This window comes from Vombatus ursinus, unplaced genomic scaffold, assembly GCF_900497805.2.
Source record: "Vombatus ursinus unplaced genomic scaffold, bare-nosed wombat genome assembly UNPS02014830.1, whole genome shotgun sequence".
Lineage (NCBI taxonomy): Eukaryota > Metazoa > Chordata > Mammalia > Diprotodontia > Vombatidae > Vombatus > Vombatus ursinus.
Genome location: NW_020954608.1, coordinates 9,157,446 through 9,176,147, shown reverse-complemented (window position 1 = coordinate 9,176,147; position 18,702 = coordinate 9,157,446). Strand labels below are relative to the sequence as shown.

The 18,702-nt window shown below is 38.5% G+C and overlaps 1 protein-coding gene across 1 annotated transcript in view; it reads right to left on the bottom strand.

Annotated features, from left to right (window-relative positions):
* Nucleotides 1–18,641, bottom strand: part of COG5 (component of oligomeric golgi complex 5) — a 361,274-nt gene extending 342,633 nt beyond the window's left edge. The window contains exons 1-2 of the mRNA XM_027838594.1: nt 18,539–18,641; nt 6,655–6,794 (exon numbers count right to left, since the gene is read on the bottom strand). Coding sequence (XP_027694395.1) covers nt 6,655–6,794; nt 18,539–18,626 — 228 coding nt within the window. The 5' untranslated portion in view covers nt 18,627–18,641. The remainder of the gene's footprint in view (nt 1–6,654; nt 6,795–18,538) is intronic.
* Nucleotides 18,642–18,702: the final 61 nt, after the last annotated feature.

Below are 18,702 nucleotides of genomic sequence, written 5' to 3'. Positions count from 1 at the left end.
TTACACACTTGTCAGGTCACAGTATAAGTATTATCCCAATTTCGTGGATGAGGAAGTCATAGACTTACAGTTAGGAGGGACCTCAAAGGTGAGTTTAATCCTACTCCTTAATTTTACAGAAGAGGAAACTGAGGCCAGAGCGGTTCAGTGACTTGCATAATGTCAAACAGGTAAGTGGCAGAGCTGGCACTGGCAGCCAGATCCTCCAGCTCCAACCCTAGGGCTCTCTTCCCCTGCACCATGCTTTCTCTCCTCACTGACCAGCTTTCAGTGAAGTCAGCATGCTGCAACATTGGAATGGGACAAGAGAAACTGCTACATTTGAAAACAAGCCATGGGAATATCCCACTTTGCTACAGTTCTGATCCAGGACATTTTCTTTCCCTACAGTGGCCTCACAGCTGGTACATGCCATGGTTAACATTCTTGGTAATGACAATCATTGCCCTTGTAACAAGTCACCTAAAGTTCAGGAATGGGGCTATGGCTAAGGCTCAGGGCCAGACCATCATCATCACATAAAGCGCTATCTCCAGGTCACTGTTCTGTTCCCATATGTGCAGTAACTGTTTAGTTATAAGATAAAATGCAATGCTTCTTCTGTGAGATGAGCAGATATGAAGTTTCTGAAACCAATTAATGCAAAAAGCTCAGTGAGGAAAAAATTATATTCCATATGAATAGGGTTGGGAGAGGGGAAGAGATTACAAAGTCATTGTACTGCACAAAATTAAATGATTTTCTGTATTTTGTCCAGATAAATGCTAGCATTCATTAAGTAGCATCTCCCCTCTTTGGGGAAACTTTAAAAAAAAAGTCATAAATCTAAGAGATGGAAGGGAACTTGAAGACTGTCTTGTCCAACCCCATCATTTTCCAGATGGGGATACTGAGGCTCAGAAAGCTTATGTGACTTAAAATGATCTCTATGTAAGTTCGGGAAGAGGGAAAGAAAGAAAACTATCTCTTGAAGCAACTTTCAATGATGTTATCAATTTGTCTCAAGGAAGTAGGTTCTCTATACACCCAGCACATGAATACTCCAGTCTGAAATGAAGGGGTAGAGGATCCAGTTATTTCAATCCTATACATACATCTAGGCTAGTAGGCAAGAATATTCAAAATATAAAGGACTGTTGCCTAAGCAAAGATCTCATCGGATCTATCACCTAAAAAAGAAGCAGGAAAATGTGTTGGTGTAGGTGAATGTTTCTGACCCACCATCTAAAGGAGATGAGCTCTGAGTAATCATTGGCCAGTAGCAGATAGGGACTTCTGTTCAAGACAAAAATGAGACTTTTCTTATTTGGAAGGGGCTTAGGGGTCACCTGGTATAACCCTTTCACTTTACATTCAAAGATACTTAGTCCCAAAGTTTTCTTTCCAGTCCCTTTTTATGACCTTTTGAGAGATAGTTACATAGTATGAATTCGTGACTACAGAACAGAATCTGGCCTCATTGACGTCATATTCTACTGAAATATGCTAATTAGCCACAGACAGGTAGGTTTTAGGAAATCTTACGCTTTAACTTTTGAGTGAAAATTCACTTATAGGTGACAGGAAAAGCTCCTGCTTCTTCAGAAAAATAAAACAAACGATTGAGCAAGTCATACATAGAACCCCACTCCTACTTCAATCAAAGATTCTCAGGCAAAATAAGGAAGGATGAAAGGCTGATGTGCCTTTATCCACCAACGCATCGTAACAATTCATTTCAGAGGTGGCATCTAGAGAGGGATGCTGCTACCAACAGACCATGGACTTTGTCTTTCCAAGGCTCTAAACCAAAGAAAAATATATGCTAGCTTTTGGAGGCTAAACAAATGTTAATAAGGTATTTTTGTATCATTTTAAAATTTTGTGTCAAAAAAAAGAAAGAAAGAAAGAAAGAAAAATCTGTGACTCAGAGGAAGCTAAGTTCACCAGCATATAGAGCTGTTGGTCTGCACATTCTGCCAGTGCAACCAGATTTCTACACAAACATCCTAAATCCACATCACAGAGAAAAGGATCTTGACTTTCTCAAGATCAAACCTTTCAAGTACAACCCTATGTTATGCTACATTTTAACTGTTTCCAGGTGTAAACAGGTCAAGGCCCTGGTCTGTGTTCCTAGTAATGTGACACACCTCTTTGTTATACTTGTATGAAGAAACGAGTGTCAGATGTTCATGCCATAACCAATTCTCTATTTTGAGAGCTGACTGACTTGTACTAAATAGTGAGAAAAATGGTCAGAAAATGAACTGAAGAATGAGAAAACTGACCATTCAATCTCATCTGGACTTAAAAAGGTTACATGAAGATACTATCCTAAACACTAGAAAATTAGAAATTATTTTTTCATCATCAAATGAATACATTAAAATTATTATTTTTACATAGAATTTTTATTTTTCCTCAAAATATACTTACATATCTATCATAAGAAAACCACGTCTTTATTAAACGGGTTGATTTATAGGTCAACATGTTTTTAATGAATCAAAAAGCATTTAAGTGCTTATGATGTGAGAGGCACTACGCTAAATGCCAGGGATACAAAGAATGGTAAAAATCGATCCCTGGCCTCAAAGAGCTTACATTCTAATGGGGAAGACAACATGGAAATAACTAAGGTACATTCAAAACATATACAGAGTAAACTGGAAGTCATCTCAGAGGGAAAGGCACTAGCAGTGGGGGCAGGAGGGAGTGGAGGGGAATGGATAAGGCTCCATGCAGAACATAGCATTTGAGCTAAGTCTTGAAGGAAGTCAGGGAAACTAAGAGGCAGAGGTAAGGAGCAAGGACAGGTAAAGTGAGTCACATGTAAAGAAAGCAAGTGAGATAAAGTCACTATAGGTCATATCTACACTACAGGAAAATCCCTTTGGCAGTTGAGTGAAGAATGAATTGGTGGAAGGTGCAGTCTGAGGCAGGAAGACTAATTAGAAGGTTCTTCAATACTCCAGATGCAAAGGTAATAAGAACCTGCACTAGGGTGGTGGCTGTGTGAGTAAAGAGAAGAGGATGTGTATGAGAGATGTTGTAAAGGTAGAAAGGACAAAAATATGGCAAATAGATCAGATACGTGAGGTGAGAGTGAGGAGCTGAGGATGACATCAAAGTTGTGAGCCTGGGGAATTGGGAGGATGAAGGTGCCCTCAAGAGTAATAGGGAAGTTAGAAAGTAAAAGAAATTCCCTTTGGAGAATACTGAATTTAAGACACATAAAAGACATTCAGTTCAAGATGTCCAAAAGGCAGTTGGTGACACATGACTATAGCTCAGGAAAGAGATTAGGATATCGATAGCTGAGAATCATCTATACAGAAATGATCAATGAAACATCAAATCTCTTTGGGACAATAATTCTATAAATTTATCCTTGTCAAAATACAGCGTTGCCTCAATTACCAATAAAATGGGCAGGGGCAGAGCCAAGATGGTAGAGAAAAGGCAGGGACTCACTGGAGCTCTCCCCAAAACCCCTCCAAATAACTTTAAATGATGCCTCAAAAGAAATTCTGGAGCAACAGAATCCACAAAAGGACAGCGTGAAACAATTTTCCTGCCCAAGACAACTGAGAAAGTCAGCAGAAAATGTCTGTTGCACTAGGGTGAGAATTGAGTGCAGTCCAGGGAGGGGAGAAAAAATATGGAACTCAAAAATGTTTAAAAAGAAAACAAAACAAAAGTTTAAACACAAATGTTGAAAACTTTTTACAGGAAATTGAAGAAAAAAGAAAATATTAAATTTAAGAAATAAAATAGACTTGTGTTTTGCTTCAAACTGTACATACTTTTCTACATTTTTATACATATAATAAAATCATGGTAATCTGGAAGTCAAAAGTATAGCATTATCGAGTAAATCCAAAAATGAATCAAAACGCTTCAGAGAGCAAGCTCCACCAAGAATAACTGATGATACAAAATTTAATGATGGTTCATCATGATGGTCAGTTCAACAACCAGAAAAAAAGAAAAAAAAAAGAAAAAATTCTCCATGGTTGGTGATAGCTATTAAAAGTCACACATCACAAAATACCAGCATTCCCAAAGGGCAAAAAAATCTAAGAAGAAAAGAGAAACAGCACACGGGGGAGGAACTCTAGATTAGTCGTCAAAAAAGCAACCTAAAGTCCTAGCTCTAGGTGACCTCTGAGGTCCCAGCCAGCTCTTTGAATATCAATCTACAATTTCATCTTTTGCTAGTCCCACTTCTGGGACTAGCTAGTTGGAAGACCTTAAACAGGTCATTTAATTTTTCAGAATGTCAGTTGTCTCATCTATAAAATGAGGGGTTTGGACAAGATAATCCTAAAGGTCATTTTCATCTCTAACATACTAAGATTTTACGTATGACTTGAAAAGGGCAAGAATGAGGCAATTTTGATGGATTGGTACAATAAGGACTCACATATCAAATGTGGCATCCAGACACAGAAAGGAGTTTCTATTTACATGTGTGCAATGTTTCCCCCAACAGAAAAGAAGCTTCTTAAAGGCAAGGACTGTTTGGTTTTTATCCCTATCCCTAGTGCTTAGCACAGGACCTGGCACCAAGTAAGCACTTAAATGCTTACTGAATTAATCATCAAATTTACCAGAGGTACAAAATCAAATACAGCTACTGAGAACAAATAGTACCCTAATTCAACCAAATTACACTACAAATTTACATTTTATATTGTCTGTTTTCAATGAAAAGATCAGATAACCTATGGCTGAAAAGAAAAAAAAAGAATGGAGGTAACATAAGTGCTGCCAGAAGGATAAATCTTTTTAAATGACATAAGCAAATCATGATGGTAGCACACAGGGCTATACATTTTTTTCTGGAAAAAAAAATAGACCATGGCCTGTCTTTTTTTTTTTAAACAACAATGTCAACATTGGTCAGTCTTGCTGACGCTTGAAAAAGTCTTCCACAGCACGGACAAATTAACAAAGTGTCCTGGATTTTAAGAAGAATGAGGACATGATAATTGTTTCAGCGGGGCATATGCTAAAAACCAAATTCTCAGTAGTCAGAAAATTCAGTCATACTAGACTACTCAAAGGTGCCAAAGTATGAGTTAATATGAATATAAAACAAAAATTTTATGACAGATTGCATCATAACTTGATATGTCAAAATATTATTGCAGAACAAAATGGCTACCTGAAGATAGCATGGCTTCATTATACAACTATTAAGCTAACCTAAGGAGGTAGTTAGTTAGCATCTTGCGATAGTTTTCCTATCTCCTTGCCCATCAACCTACAAATCAGAATATTAGTCAGAACACGAAATGTTAGTACTGAACTGAACCTTCAATCTTATTCTAATAATTAAGGATGCAATTTTGAATTTTACATCTGAAATTCTGTTAATTATCAAAATCAAAGAGCATTTGAAGAAGAGTGTGGGTTGGTATTATATTTGCAGAAATGTTTTCTGATGGTCTCAAAGATTTTTTTTTTTTTTTGGTGAGGCAATTAGGGTTAAGTGACTTGCCCAGAGTCACACAGCTAGTGAGTGTTATGTGTCTGAGGCCAGATTTGAACTAGGGTCCTCCTGACTCCAGGGCCAGTGCTTTATCCACAGGGCCACCTAGCTGCCCCACTGTCAAAGAATTTAAAGGCTTTGGAGCAAACCTTACAAAAATTCACTAGCAAAACTTCTTAAAATGGTTAGGGATACCCATTCCTCATAGTTAAAGCATATTACATGTAAGATAAAAGAATAGGTTGTCCATATTCTTCCTGGTTATTTACTTGATGTTAATAATAAAAAGAGAACTAAAACAAGTTCTCTCTGTATTTGTATCTTTGAAACAATCTTGTATCAATTTGACATCATCATGGGAGATACCATGGGAGAGCAGTCGTTTTCTGTATAAAATTTCTGTATAAAATCAGGTACTTCTTTATAATCAACAAATAATAAACGCTGTGGAACCTTGAATTCTCTATACCTTTCAAATTAAATGTGTGAAAGTGAAAAGGTAGTGTGACACAAAATTCAGAAGATTTCCCTGTTATCGTCTCATGCCTTCATCAAAGATGCCCTTCATTTAACCTCATAAACATTTTGTACAGTTAGAATGGTCGTGTCTTCAGTAACTGATATGTTCCAGGCCCTTACTCATTTCTAACACTATTCTTCATTCATGTCTGATTTTACTTTTTCAGGTTCAATTACTGCCTAAAAACAATGTTTATAATTGGACTTTTATGGACTTCCTATTGAAAAATCTTCCTTACCCCAAGACCCTATGTTTCTCCTTTCTAATTTTTTTCCCTTGTATTTTGTGCGTGTCACATGATTAGAATGGATGAAGCTTAGTTAAGGGAATGCAGGAAAATTGTAGGATTTAAGGCTGCCTTTTTTTTCCTTAACCTGCCACCTCACAAAGGAGACTAGTTGAATGTTTTCAATCAGTAAACAGGATTCACCAGATGAGTCTTTAAAATTGTTCAGTTCCACTAAGGCTTTTAAAAGTATTCAACTTACAAATATTTGATTTACCTATAATGTTACCTTGGAAAAATAAGATACTTATTCACAGAAATCCATACTACACCTACACACACACACCTTAAGTGATAATGAGTCTATAGCAACACAATGCAAGTTACTTTAGGAATATCTATTCTTAAAAAGAAAAAAAAAAGCTTTACCTGTAAGTGTAGTTCTTTATCCAACTGGCTTATTCCTTGTGCAAGTTTTGCTAGCTGTTCAGCTATTACAGCTTGGTGAATAGATTGAGAAGTATAGGTCTTTACATCAAAGTCTTCACTTAAAAAGTCAAAATAACATTCTGGAGAGAAAATGAAAAAGGCTCATTAAAAATACATAAATAATAGGCAAACAAAATTATTATTTTGTTACTAAACCCTCAGTAAGGAAGGCCTTGATTACAAGATAATTACTATACAGACATTAATCTTTAAAAAAGGGGAGGGGGGAGTCCTTCCATGCCCATGAAAACACAATAAGGACTATATTTAGGGTCCCAGTATTTTATACACGAATACACAAAACGAGTAATAAAGTGAACTTGAAATTTTAACAAATGGAAACAAACATTAGTTGTCATCCACCAAGTTTTAGCAAGATGGGGCTCATGACAGTAATATGATAAAAGTAAGAAAAAATTAGTTTCTACCATATAAGGCATTTTACCATATATGTCCAATTAAAAGGATGGAAAATAGAAGTGATATTTTCATTGTGGGAAATAGTATGAATTTCTAAGACAGCTGGAAAAATGGCTGATAAATTCCTGATAGAAATTATAAATCCAAGTTGATTGCACTTCTCTAATGTCTCATTGGTCCTAGAGGGGAGGTAACCATAATCTTTGCTCCCCACTGCCACTTCCTAACCTTCCCTCTGCCACCATCCTCCTTTGACTTGCCAGGCACATGCCATACTTCCTGGCTCTCTCTCTCAGGGTGCCTTGCTGCTTCAGCTAGGCTGGCTTACTTGCCATGTAGGTAGCAACTTGTTGGTAGACAGTGGGATGACTGGTCCCCTCTCCACAGGAGTTAATTCTCAGGATGATGGCTACGAGGACTGGGCTGATGACAAGCAGAGTTATGGGGGCACTGTCACTCCCAGGGCTCTTTAGGTCATCTACCCACTGGTGGTGACTGATCAGCAGACATTGTTGATGGTTATGAGAAAGTGGGCCCTTTCTCCACAATGATCCCTTGTTGGCTGCAAGGGCTGGGCTGGAAGTAGTTCTGGGGAACACTGCCACTCCCAAAGTTCTTGGGTTCAGGGTCTTGGGCTGTTTTTGTCTGTGTCTGAAGGGAGATGGTGGTCAATGTGGTTGTGGTGGTGATTTAACTTGCCTGGTATATGCTTGCTGCCTCCTGTCTTTCTCTTGCAGTGCCTTACTGCTGCCTTGAGTGCTCAAGAACAATTAGTTAAACTAGAGTTCAGGAATGAAAGTCATTCAAAAAAAGCTGAAAAGACAGGTTGAGGCCAGGTTATGAAATCCTCTGTAAGCCAAATAGAGGAATTCATATTTTGTCCTACAGCAATAGGGAGCCTTTGGCATTTATTGACTAGGGAGTGATGTGGATAGATGCCACTTTAGTAGCAGTGGAAAGGATGGGAACCTTGGGGGGCCATGATTATTCTACCTTAAAGTTTGTGAAAGAGAATTAGAAAACTGGAAACAGTCTGGAAACAAAAATCCAACATTCTGGAGAGTATATTTAAAAGAATTTAAGAGAATGACAGGATCACAGAGATTAAAATTTTATATGTAAAGTCAGTCCAGAAGGAATAGGAAGTTCTTAAGAATGATTCTGAAGATGTAAAGAGAAAGAACTGAAAGGCTGTAAGAAGAAATTCATGTAGATTCTGTTCCTCCCTCCCACTCCTCCCCCACTCAATGAGAAAGTAAGCAAAATGATAGCAATTTTATATACGAAATCACGCAAAACATATTTCCTATTAGCCATATTACAAAAAAGCAAGAAAAATAAGGAAAGTAAGAAAAGTATACTTCAATTTTCACTCAGAGTTCATCAGTTCTCGCTCTGGAGGTAGATAGCATTTTCTCGTCCTGAATCCTCTTGGATCATTGTATTGATCGGAGTAGCCATGTCTTTCATAGTTGATCATTATTAGAAAATTGCTCTTACTACAAATAATGATCTCCCGTTCTTACTTCACTTTGCATCAGTTCATATAGGTTTTCTCATGTTTTTCCCCCCAAACCATCCCCTCTTGTCATTTCTTATAGCACAATACTATTCCATCACAATCGTATGCCACTACTTTAGCCATTCTCCAACTGATGAGCATTCCCTCAATTTCCAATTCTCTGCTACCATAAAAAGAGCTGCTATAAATACATTTTTTTTAAATGGGTTCTTTTCTTTTATCTTTTTGGGGTACAGACTTGGTAGTGCTATTGCTAGGTCAAAGGGTACACAGTTTTATAGACTTGGGGCACAGTTCCAAATTGTTCTCCAGAGAGACTGGACCAGTTCATACCTCCACCAACAGCTTATTGGTATACCTATCTTCTCTCATCCCCTCCAGCATTTGTCATTTCTGATAGATATGAGGAGGTATCTCAGAGTTGTTTTAATTTGCATTTCTTTAATCAATAGTGACCAATTCTGATAAATGTAAGGTTCAAGCATTGCTGGCCACCATCCATTATCCCCTCCACCATAAAAATTCTTCTTTGCACACCTCTTTTATGTGAGAAAATTTTCCCCATTCTACCTCTCCTTTCCTCCTTCTCCCAGTATATCCCTTTTTCACTTCTTCAATTTTTTTAAAGAGATCATCCCAACATAATCTACTTATACCCATTCCCTCTGTCTACATGTTGTGGTTATTTAATTGTTTTTCAGTTGTGTCCAACTCTTCATGACCCAATCTGAGGTTTTCTTGGTGAAGATACTAGAGTGGTTTGCCATTTCCTTCTCCTGCTCATTTTGCAGATGAGGAAACTGAGGAAAACAAGGTAAAGTGGTTGCCTAGGGTCACACAGCTAAGAAGTATCTGAGGCCAGATTTGAATTCAGGAAGATGAGTCATCTTGACTCCAGGCCCAGAGCTCCATCCACTACACCACCCAGCTGCCTGTCTGTCTATATAGACTCCTTCTAAAAGCCCTATTAATATTGTTAAAGTTCTTAGGAGTTATATGTATCATCTTCCCATATAGGTATGTAAACAGTTTAACTTTATTGAGTCCCTTATGATTACTCTTTCACAATTAGCTTTTAATGCTTCTCTTGAGTCTTCTGTGTAAATGTCAAATTTTCTATTCTGATCTGGTCTTTTCATCAGGAATGCTTGAAAGTCCTCTAGTTCAGTAAATATCCATTTTTCCCTTCAAGGTTTATACTCAGTTTGCTGGGTGATTCTTAGTTGCAATCCTTGTTCCTTTGCCTTCCAGAATATCATATTCCAAGCCCTCCACTCCTGAAATTTGGAAGCTGATAAGTCTTGTGTGATCCTGAGTGTGGATTCACAATATGTGAATTGTTTCTTTTCTGGCTACTTGCAATATTTTCTTCCTTGAGTTGGGAACTCTGGAATTTGGCTATAATATTCCTGGGAATTATCATTTTGGGATCTCTTTCAGAAGACTGATGGATTCTTTCAATTTCTAAGATATTGGGGCAGTTTTCCTTGATAATATCTTGAAATATGGTATCTGGACTCTTCTTTTGTTCATGGCTTTCAGGTAGTCCACTAATTTTAAATTTTCTCTCATTGATCTGTTTTCTAATTCAGTTGTTTTTCCAATGAGATATTTCACATTTTCTTCTATTTTTTTCATTCTTTTGACTTTATTTTATTGTTTCTTGATGTCTCATGGAGTAATTAGCTTCCACATGCCCAATTCTAATTTTGAAGGAATTATTTTCTTCAGTGAGTTTTCATACCCCTTTTTCCATTTGGCAAACTCTGCTTTTCAAGGAGTTCTTGTCTTCAGTGAATTTTTGTGCCTCTTTTACCATTAAGCCAATTCTGCTTTTTAAGGTATTATTTTCTTTAATACTTTTTTGCACCTCTTTTACTAAGATGTTATTCTCTTATCATAATTTTCTTGAATTACTCTCATTTATTTTCCCAATTATTCCTTTACCACTCATCTCTTTCTTTAACTCTTTCAGAAATTCTTGCTGGCCTCTGGTACAATTAGCATTTTTATTTGAGGCTTTCGTTGTAGGAGTTTTCACATTGTTTTCTTCTGAGTTTATATCTTGGTCTTCCCTGCCACCATAGTAGCTTTTTACGGTCAAGTTCTTTTTTGTTGTTTGCTCATTTTTCTAGCCTATTTCTTGACTTTGAACTTTATGTTAAAGTTGGGCTTTATTCACCCTGGGGGTAGGGAGGCACTATTCCAAGCTTTAGGCTTTTTCATGGTACTGTTTTCTGGGGATCTACAAGTTTTCAATGCTTCCAAGGTGGTGTGATCTGAGGAGAGGTGTTGTCACTGCTCTGCTGTGACAACATGCTGGTGTGTACCCAGGAAAGGCCCCTGCTCCTCTGCAACAGCAAGTACTAGCATTCCTCTTGCCTCTAGAACTGTGACCAGGTCCCGTGCTTTTATGTGGCTGCAAGCTCTAGTGCTCCTTGATGTACATATACTCTTTTCAGTCTCAGAAGTTGCATTTCTCCTTACCAGCAACATCCCATCTACTTATGCTTACCCTATCCCCTCTCTACTTCTCTGAGAGCTTGTCCTTTTAAACATCACCTCCTTATCTACTGGTTCCTTTCTTGATAAACACAAATACAAATACACCTAGATCTCCCCAAATCTTACAAAAAAAAAAACCCTTTACTTGACCCTACCATACATCCTATTTTCTTTCTCCCTTTTACAAACTCCTAAGGGAAAAACAAAACAAAACAAAAACTGTTGCCTCTATCTTCTTACCTACTGTTCTCATTTCAAACTCTTGCAATCCAGCTTCCAACTCCACCACGTGATAGAAACTACTCTCTCTACAAGGTTACCAATGATCTCTTAATTGCTAAATCCAATAGTCTTTTGGCATCCTTCATGCTTCTTGACCTCTCTGTAGCATTAAATACTGTTGACTATTCCCTCCTCCTGGGAGCACCTTCTCATCCCTAGGTTTTGTGATAATGTTTTTCTCTGATTTTATTATATCCTGTTAAACTTATCCTTCTCAGTCTCTTTTACTGGATCATCATTGATGTCCCATATATTCTGGGTCAACGTTCCTCAGAGCTCTACCTTGGGACTTCTCTCTATATTCTCTTGAGAATCTCATCAACTCCCTTCTCTATATCAAAATAACATCTCTATACAAAAGAATCCTCAAACTATAGATCCAGTGCTCATCTCTCTCCGGAGATCTAGATCTACAACTCCAACTGCCTGCTGAGCATCTCAAATTCTTACATGTACAAAAGAAAACTCATTATCTTTCACCTTAAATTCACCCCTCCTCCTAACTCTCCCATTTCTGTGGTGCGCCCCACCATAAGAAACCCATATTCACAACCTAGGAATGATCCTTGATTCCCCACTCTCTCCCAGCACATATCAAATCAGAGGTAAAGTCTTGTTGATTTTATTTCCATCCAATGGATCTCTTTTATCCATTCCCTAATTACCACTCAAACTACCAAAACCCTAGTTCATACAGCACACAGTTGCCAAAGTATTATTCCTAAAGCTGACTTGAACAGAATGTTAGTCCCCTGTTCAAGAAGCTCTTTTAATGTCTCTGAGATAAAATACAAATTCCTCTCTTTGGCATTTAATGCCCTTTACAATCTGGCTCCAACCTATCTTTCAAGGCTAACTGAACCATACTCTGCCTCAAGAAGGACACTCTATGTTGTGGTGATACTGACTTACTTGCTATTCTCCCCACCTAACATTTCATCTCTCACCTCTGGGCCTGACTGTGCATAGCCAGTCCCCTTGCTCTCGCTCTCACCTCCATTTCTTGGAACTCCCTTCACCCTTTAGGGTTCAATACAAGGATCACCTCCTACAAGTGACTTTTCCTGATTCCCAGAGTTGTCAGTGTACCTTCCCACAACTAAACATACATACATACACACACACACATACACAGAGAGAGAAAAAAAGTTTGCATTTATTTAATTAATTAACCACCCTTCCTCTAGACACTCTGTTTCAATCAATGCAGCCTAAGATAACATTACCTACTTTGGATGCTATAACATATTGTGAACTGAGATTGCAGTTCACTAAGAAGAGCCCTAGTTATTAAGAATATTTCACATCAAGCTATGACTACCCAATCCTATGGTTGTACAGCTAAACCAAAGTATGGTGCTTCATGGTCACTCCATAATCAATTAAGTGACTACTGTGTGTGCTGGACAACATACCAAGAACCAAGGATACCAGAATATGAGTAAACATACTCTCTTGGAAAAGAGTTTACCATCTAATGGGGGAAAGACGTACAGAGATAAATGGTAAACAGAAGCACAAAATCTGTGCAAAGAATAGTTTCAGGAAAAGTGATATGACATCAGTTTTTACTTGTGGGGGAGAGGAAAGTTAGAAAGGGTCTCATGACACCTGATTTAAAGGTAACATGGGTTGGACCCTAGGGAAGGGACAAAAGGAGTCCATTCTATCAAAAGCAGGACAAGAATGTAGCATGGAATTTGGTTGAATGGGGCTCAGTTTGGCTAAAATTCTGAGTATGTCAAAGGAAGGAGTATAAGACAAGGTCAAAGGTAGTCTACAATCAGATTATAAAGAGCTTTGAATGCCAGAATGAAATTAATTCAGTGGGAAGTACGGAACCACAGAAGAATTTTGAGCAATAGAATGATAAGCTCAGGGCGATTCAACCAAAAGACTACTTAGAATTGAAAAGGGAACAAACTAAAGACAGGAAGACCAGTTAGGTAGGTATAGGCATAGGAAGGTATGTTGTCAAGAAAAGATCAGTATCCTAAACAAGAGTTTAATGAGAGTTGAGAGAAATAGACTGATGAAAATAGTAGTGAAACTGAGAACTGTATGGGTAGGGCAAAAGTGTCAAACACACAACCTATGAACCATGCAGCCCACAACAATATGAAGTATAGCCCAAACCATATTAAAATGCAGTTTCTATCTGATTTTAGTGTGTTGGTATATTAATAAAAAATAAATATGTATGATTTTATAAGTCAATTTGCATCCCACAGGAAACCTTATGTATAGTTTAGAGGCCCCCTATTTCCATTTGAGTTTGACATTACTGATATAGGGTAAAGAAGGAGTAGACAAAAAGGCCTCCAAGGCTGTTTCTATAAATTTTTTTGTAGACTGTCTCCCCCTATTTATTAGGCTGTGAACTCCTAGAAAGTAAATCTGTTTCTTTGCTTTTCTTTATATGCCCAGCACTTAGCATCATGCCTGGCACATAGAAGGCACTTAAGAACTGCTTGTTGACTTGACTTGGTAACCAAAAAGATGGTGTAACCATCAATGGAAAATACTGGGAGAAACAGGTTTGGGGAAGATGATGAGTTAGTTCAGTTTAGGGCAAGCTGAATTTGAAGTGTCAGCAATACATCCAAGAAGAGATCTTCAATAATCGGTTAGAAAAATAGGACTAGAACTCTGGAGAGAAATTGAGGATGAGGAGGTAAGACACAGATTCTGGAGTCATACACATAAAGATTATAACTAAAGCCATATGAGAAGACAAAAAGAATATGAGAGAGCATAAAGAAAAGAGAGACAAGCACAGAAATTTATGGGTTATTCAAGTGTAAGGCTTCTAAGTATAAAGAGCTAATGAAGGAGTAAGAAAGAACAGTCAGAGACACAGCAAAACATAGAGCATACCATTAAGAAACCAAAGGGAATCCACATGGAGGTGGCAATTCACAAAGAGAGGCCAAGGACAGAAAAAAGGTCACTGGATTTAGTGAAAAAGAAATCATCTGCAACCTTGGAAACAGCTATTGCAGTAAAACATGTGCATGGAAGCCAAATCTCAAGGAATACGCAAATTAAAAAGTGGAGAAAACAAATGTAAACTATTTTTTCCAGAAATGTGGCTGCAAAGGTAGAAAAAGTATGTTACTTGCATAAGAGACTGACAGGATCAATGGAAGGTTTTCATAGGATGTAAAAAACTTAAGCACATTCATAGGCATGGTGAAATGACCTTACGCCTTACCAAAGCTTCTTGAGGGCAAAGACTGTCTTTACCTCTTTCTGTAACCCCAGTTCTTAGCATTGTTGGAGATGCTTAATAAATGTTTACTGAATAACCCTGACAAGAAGGAGAGAGCAGAAGGTAATGTTCAATGTTGTTTTTGTCAATATCTTTCTGAATTCCAGTTCTGTCATTTAACACATTATCAATCCTTCCCTGCTTTGCACTATCCAAAAATTTGATAAGAAAGTCATCTATGCTTTCATCTAAGTCAGTGATAAAAATGCTTACCGGAATAAGGTAAGATCTGTAGCATTTCACATTTAGGTGGCCACTGATATCTTAATTCTAATACCACAGATTTTAGAGCTGGCAGGTAATTTAAGAGTCAGTCAGTCAACTAGTATTTAAGAGCCAGGCACAGTGGTTAGCACAGGGATAGAAAGACACTGGGGGGGGGGGGGTGTAGGGTGTGTGGAAGACACTTCCTGCTCACAAGCAACTCACAGTCTAATGTTAGAGCATACAAACATGCAAACAACTATGTACAAGCAAGATATATACAGGATAAATTGAGAGTAGTTTCAAAGGAGAGGCACTAAGATTAAGGAGACTGGTAAAGTCTTCTTGCAGAAAGTAGGACTTAGCTGAAATCTGAAGGAAGCCAGGCAAACTAGGAGGTGGATATGAGGAAGGAGAGCATTTCAGGTATGGGGGACAGTCAGTGAAAATGGTCAGAGTTGGAAGATAGAATGTTGTGTTTGAGGAGCAGCAAGAAAGTCAGTGTTACTGGGGCACAAAGTACTTGGAGATGAATAAGGTATAAGAAGATTGGAAAGGTAGGAAGAGGCCACATTGGGCTCTAAAAATCAGGATATTTTATATCTGATTCTAGAAGTGACAGGGACCCACTGGAGTTTACTGAATAAAGTTGTGATATGGTCAAACTTTTGTTTTAGGAAGATCAATTTGACAGCTGAGAGGAAGAGGGATTGGAATGGGGAAAGACAAGGTAAGATCAACCAGAAACCTAATGCAATAGTCTAGACAAGAGGTGATAAGAGCCTACACCAGGGTGGTGGCAGTGTCAGAAGACAGAAGGGGCTTATATGAGAGTGGAAATAACAGGACTTGACCATTAATTGGATATAGAGATGACTAGGAGAATGGTGGTACTCTCTATAATGATAGAGAAGTTAGGAAGAAGAGAAGTTATGGGAAGGAAAATAATCAATTTTGAATGTCTATGGGACATCCAATTCAAGATATCTAAAAGGCAGTTGGAGATGTGAAACTGGAGGTCAGAAAAGAGGTTAGGGCTGGATAAGGAAATCTGAGAGTCATGTGTGTAGATAGGATAATTGAAACCATGGAACCTGAAGAGATCACCAAATGAAACAGTATAGAAGGAGAATAGAAGAGGGCACACTTAAAGGTTATCTAGTCCTAATACCTTCACTTTGCAGATAAGGAAATTGAAGCCCAAAGAAATCATGTAACTTGCCCAGGGTCACACAGGTAAATCAGGGCTAGGAATTTCAACCTTGTTTTTCCTACTGCAAATCCAGCAATGTTTTCTCTCTACCACACTACCTCCCTGGAATTAGTTTCAAATCAATTAAACATATTTTTATTAAGTGCCTACTATGTACAAAGCTTTCTGTCTTTGAAAGGCTTACCTTTTATTTGGACAGATAGAGGAGGGAGGCAGCATGCCTGGTCCCAGAGAAGGAGAATAGCATGAAACAGCAAGTGTAGTAGATTAAAAAATATTTGTTAAATTGAATAGTGTGAGCAAAGAGAAATGGGAATGAGTAGGATGTGTTCTGCATAAGGAAGCAGATCAGCCTCATGGTAAAGATTGATAGGAGGGAGAGAATAAGAAAGTTTGATTCCTCCCAAGTATTCCATTATTTCCCCTTGTAATCTTTTGTTTGGTTCTAGTTGGTTCAATAAGATGGATTTGAAAAAGGTTTAATATCTTCCATGTTTACAGAGAACAATTACATAAAAGATTTTCAGTAGCCTGAAATACGGTTTATTCCTTAATGTTCTGAATTTATTAATGGCCTATCTTGGTGTCATCTAATTATTTTCTTCACTGTTGCTTTTAATCAGCATACAATTATTAAGGAGATTTCAAACCTTGCCCCCCTGTATTCCATTCCAGGAAAAGTTATTGCAAGGAAACCCAGCTCTTGCCATCTTATGATTCCCCAGAGCCAAAAACAGGAATACTAATGCACTGCTGATAGAGCTGTGCATTGGGATCTATGCCCAAAAGTCTGTAAATTGTTCTGTAAAGTAATTTAGAACTATGCTTCAAAAGATGCTAACCTGTGCATACCCTTTGACCAGATACCACTACTAGGTATATATCACCAAAGAGACCAAGAAAAGAGGAAAAGAAACTATGTATACTAGAAATATTTACAGTTATTTCTGTATTAGTTAAAAAAAAAAAACAACCAAACAAACTAGAAACTAAGGAGGTACCCATCTATTCAGAAACAGCTAAATAAATTGTGGCATATATAACAACATATAATAGCAGAAGTTGTCTTACTTTTCTATTTGTATTCTCAGTGCTTAGCCAAGTGTTTTGCACATAATGAATACTCAATAAATGCTTTTTTTCATTAATTTATCTATAAGTGAATGTAATGGAATATTATTTTGCCATAAAAATGAAAAAATTGATAGTTTTAAGAAAACTAGGAAGACCTAAATGAACTGATGCAGTGTAAAGTGAATAGAACCAGAAGAACATTCATACCATTGATAGTACAAAGAAAAATTTGAAAGACTTGAGAACTCTGATCAATGCAATGAAAATGCACAATTCCAGAGAACCAAAGATGAAGCAGACTCACTACCTCCTGACAAAGAAGTGATAAGGCTCAAGATACAGAATAAAACATACATTTTTGGATATGGACAACGTGGGAATGTACTTTGCTTGACTTTTTAGGAGGTTTTTATTTTTATTGTGTTCAGTTGGAAAGGGGGGGGGAAACACATGCTTACTAATTGGAAAAAAAATCAATAAAATTAATTTTATAAAAATTTTCCCATAGTCCCTCCTCTCAACTGCCACTGCAACAACCCTGATTCAGGCCTTCAACTATTTTCACCTAGAGCCTAAACTAACATTAACAGCTTACAAACCCGGTCACCTCTAGGTAGTGCTCAATCTTGGATAAGCCCAAAGCACCTCAAGGAATCCCATTATCTAAGAAAGCTAGAAGGTATCACAGGAGTAAAACAGGGAGCGGTGCAGTTCAGGAAACAATGGTTAACTTCACCACAGAAAACAAATGCAACCCTCCCTCATCTCTCTTTTGAAGGTTCTTTAAGTGTGCACGGATGAATGCATCAGACAAAAAAAAAATTAATTGGAGAAAAACCGGGTGAGCATTCCAGGGGATTGAATACTTCCTGAAGTAGCTGCAGAGTCAAAACTGTCCCAGGCAGCAGTGGCTTCTTTCCCGACCAAACCTCCCCTCCTACGTCCTCCTCTTTTCACCAGGACCTGGTGCTTCGTCCTTCTCTCCCCCCCCCCCCCCCCCCCCCCCCCGCTACCGTGGTAATATTCAGCACCTACTCTCTGGCCAGGCGCCCCTGTCTGGGCTTCAGAGGCTGAGATGGGAACTCCAGGGCCCCCACGGTGGTGGGAACAAGGTGGCGGCCCGCGGCCGCAGGGGAAGGAGGACCAGTGAAGAGTTACAGGAGAAAGGGGAGGTCACCTGGACCAGGACAGGGGCAGACTGACAGGAGAGGAACCTACCACCCTGGGACCCGGAAAACTTTCTGCAACAGTAAAGCGTCTGATTGACAGCCCTAGCGACAAGCCGAGCGGCCCTGCGGAGCTGCCTGCCCCTAGCCCGGTCCTGCTCCCTTACCGTCCTGCAGAAGTTCGCGGACCGTGACCGCAGCCGGTCCAGGAACAAGAGCCTCAGCCCCAGACCCAGCAACACCACGGCCTTCCATGTTGGCAGGTGCAGGACTGATGACGTCAAGCAGCAGGCTGGTGACGCAAAAAATCCGCGCCCGCGAGCTCGCCTCC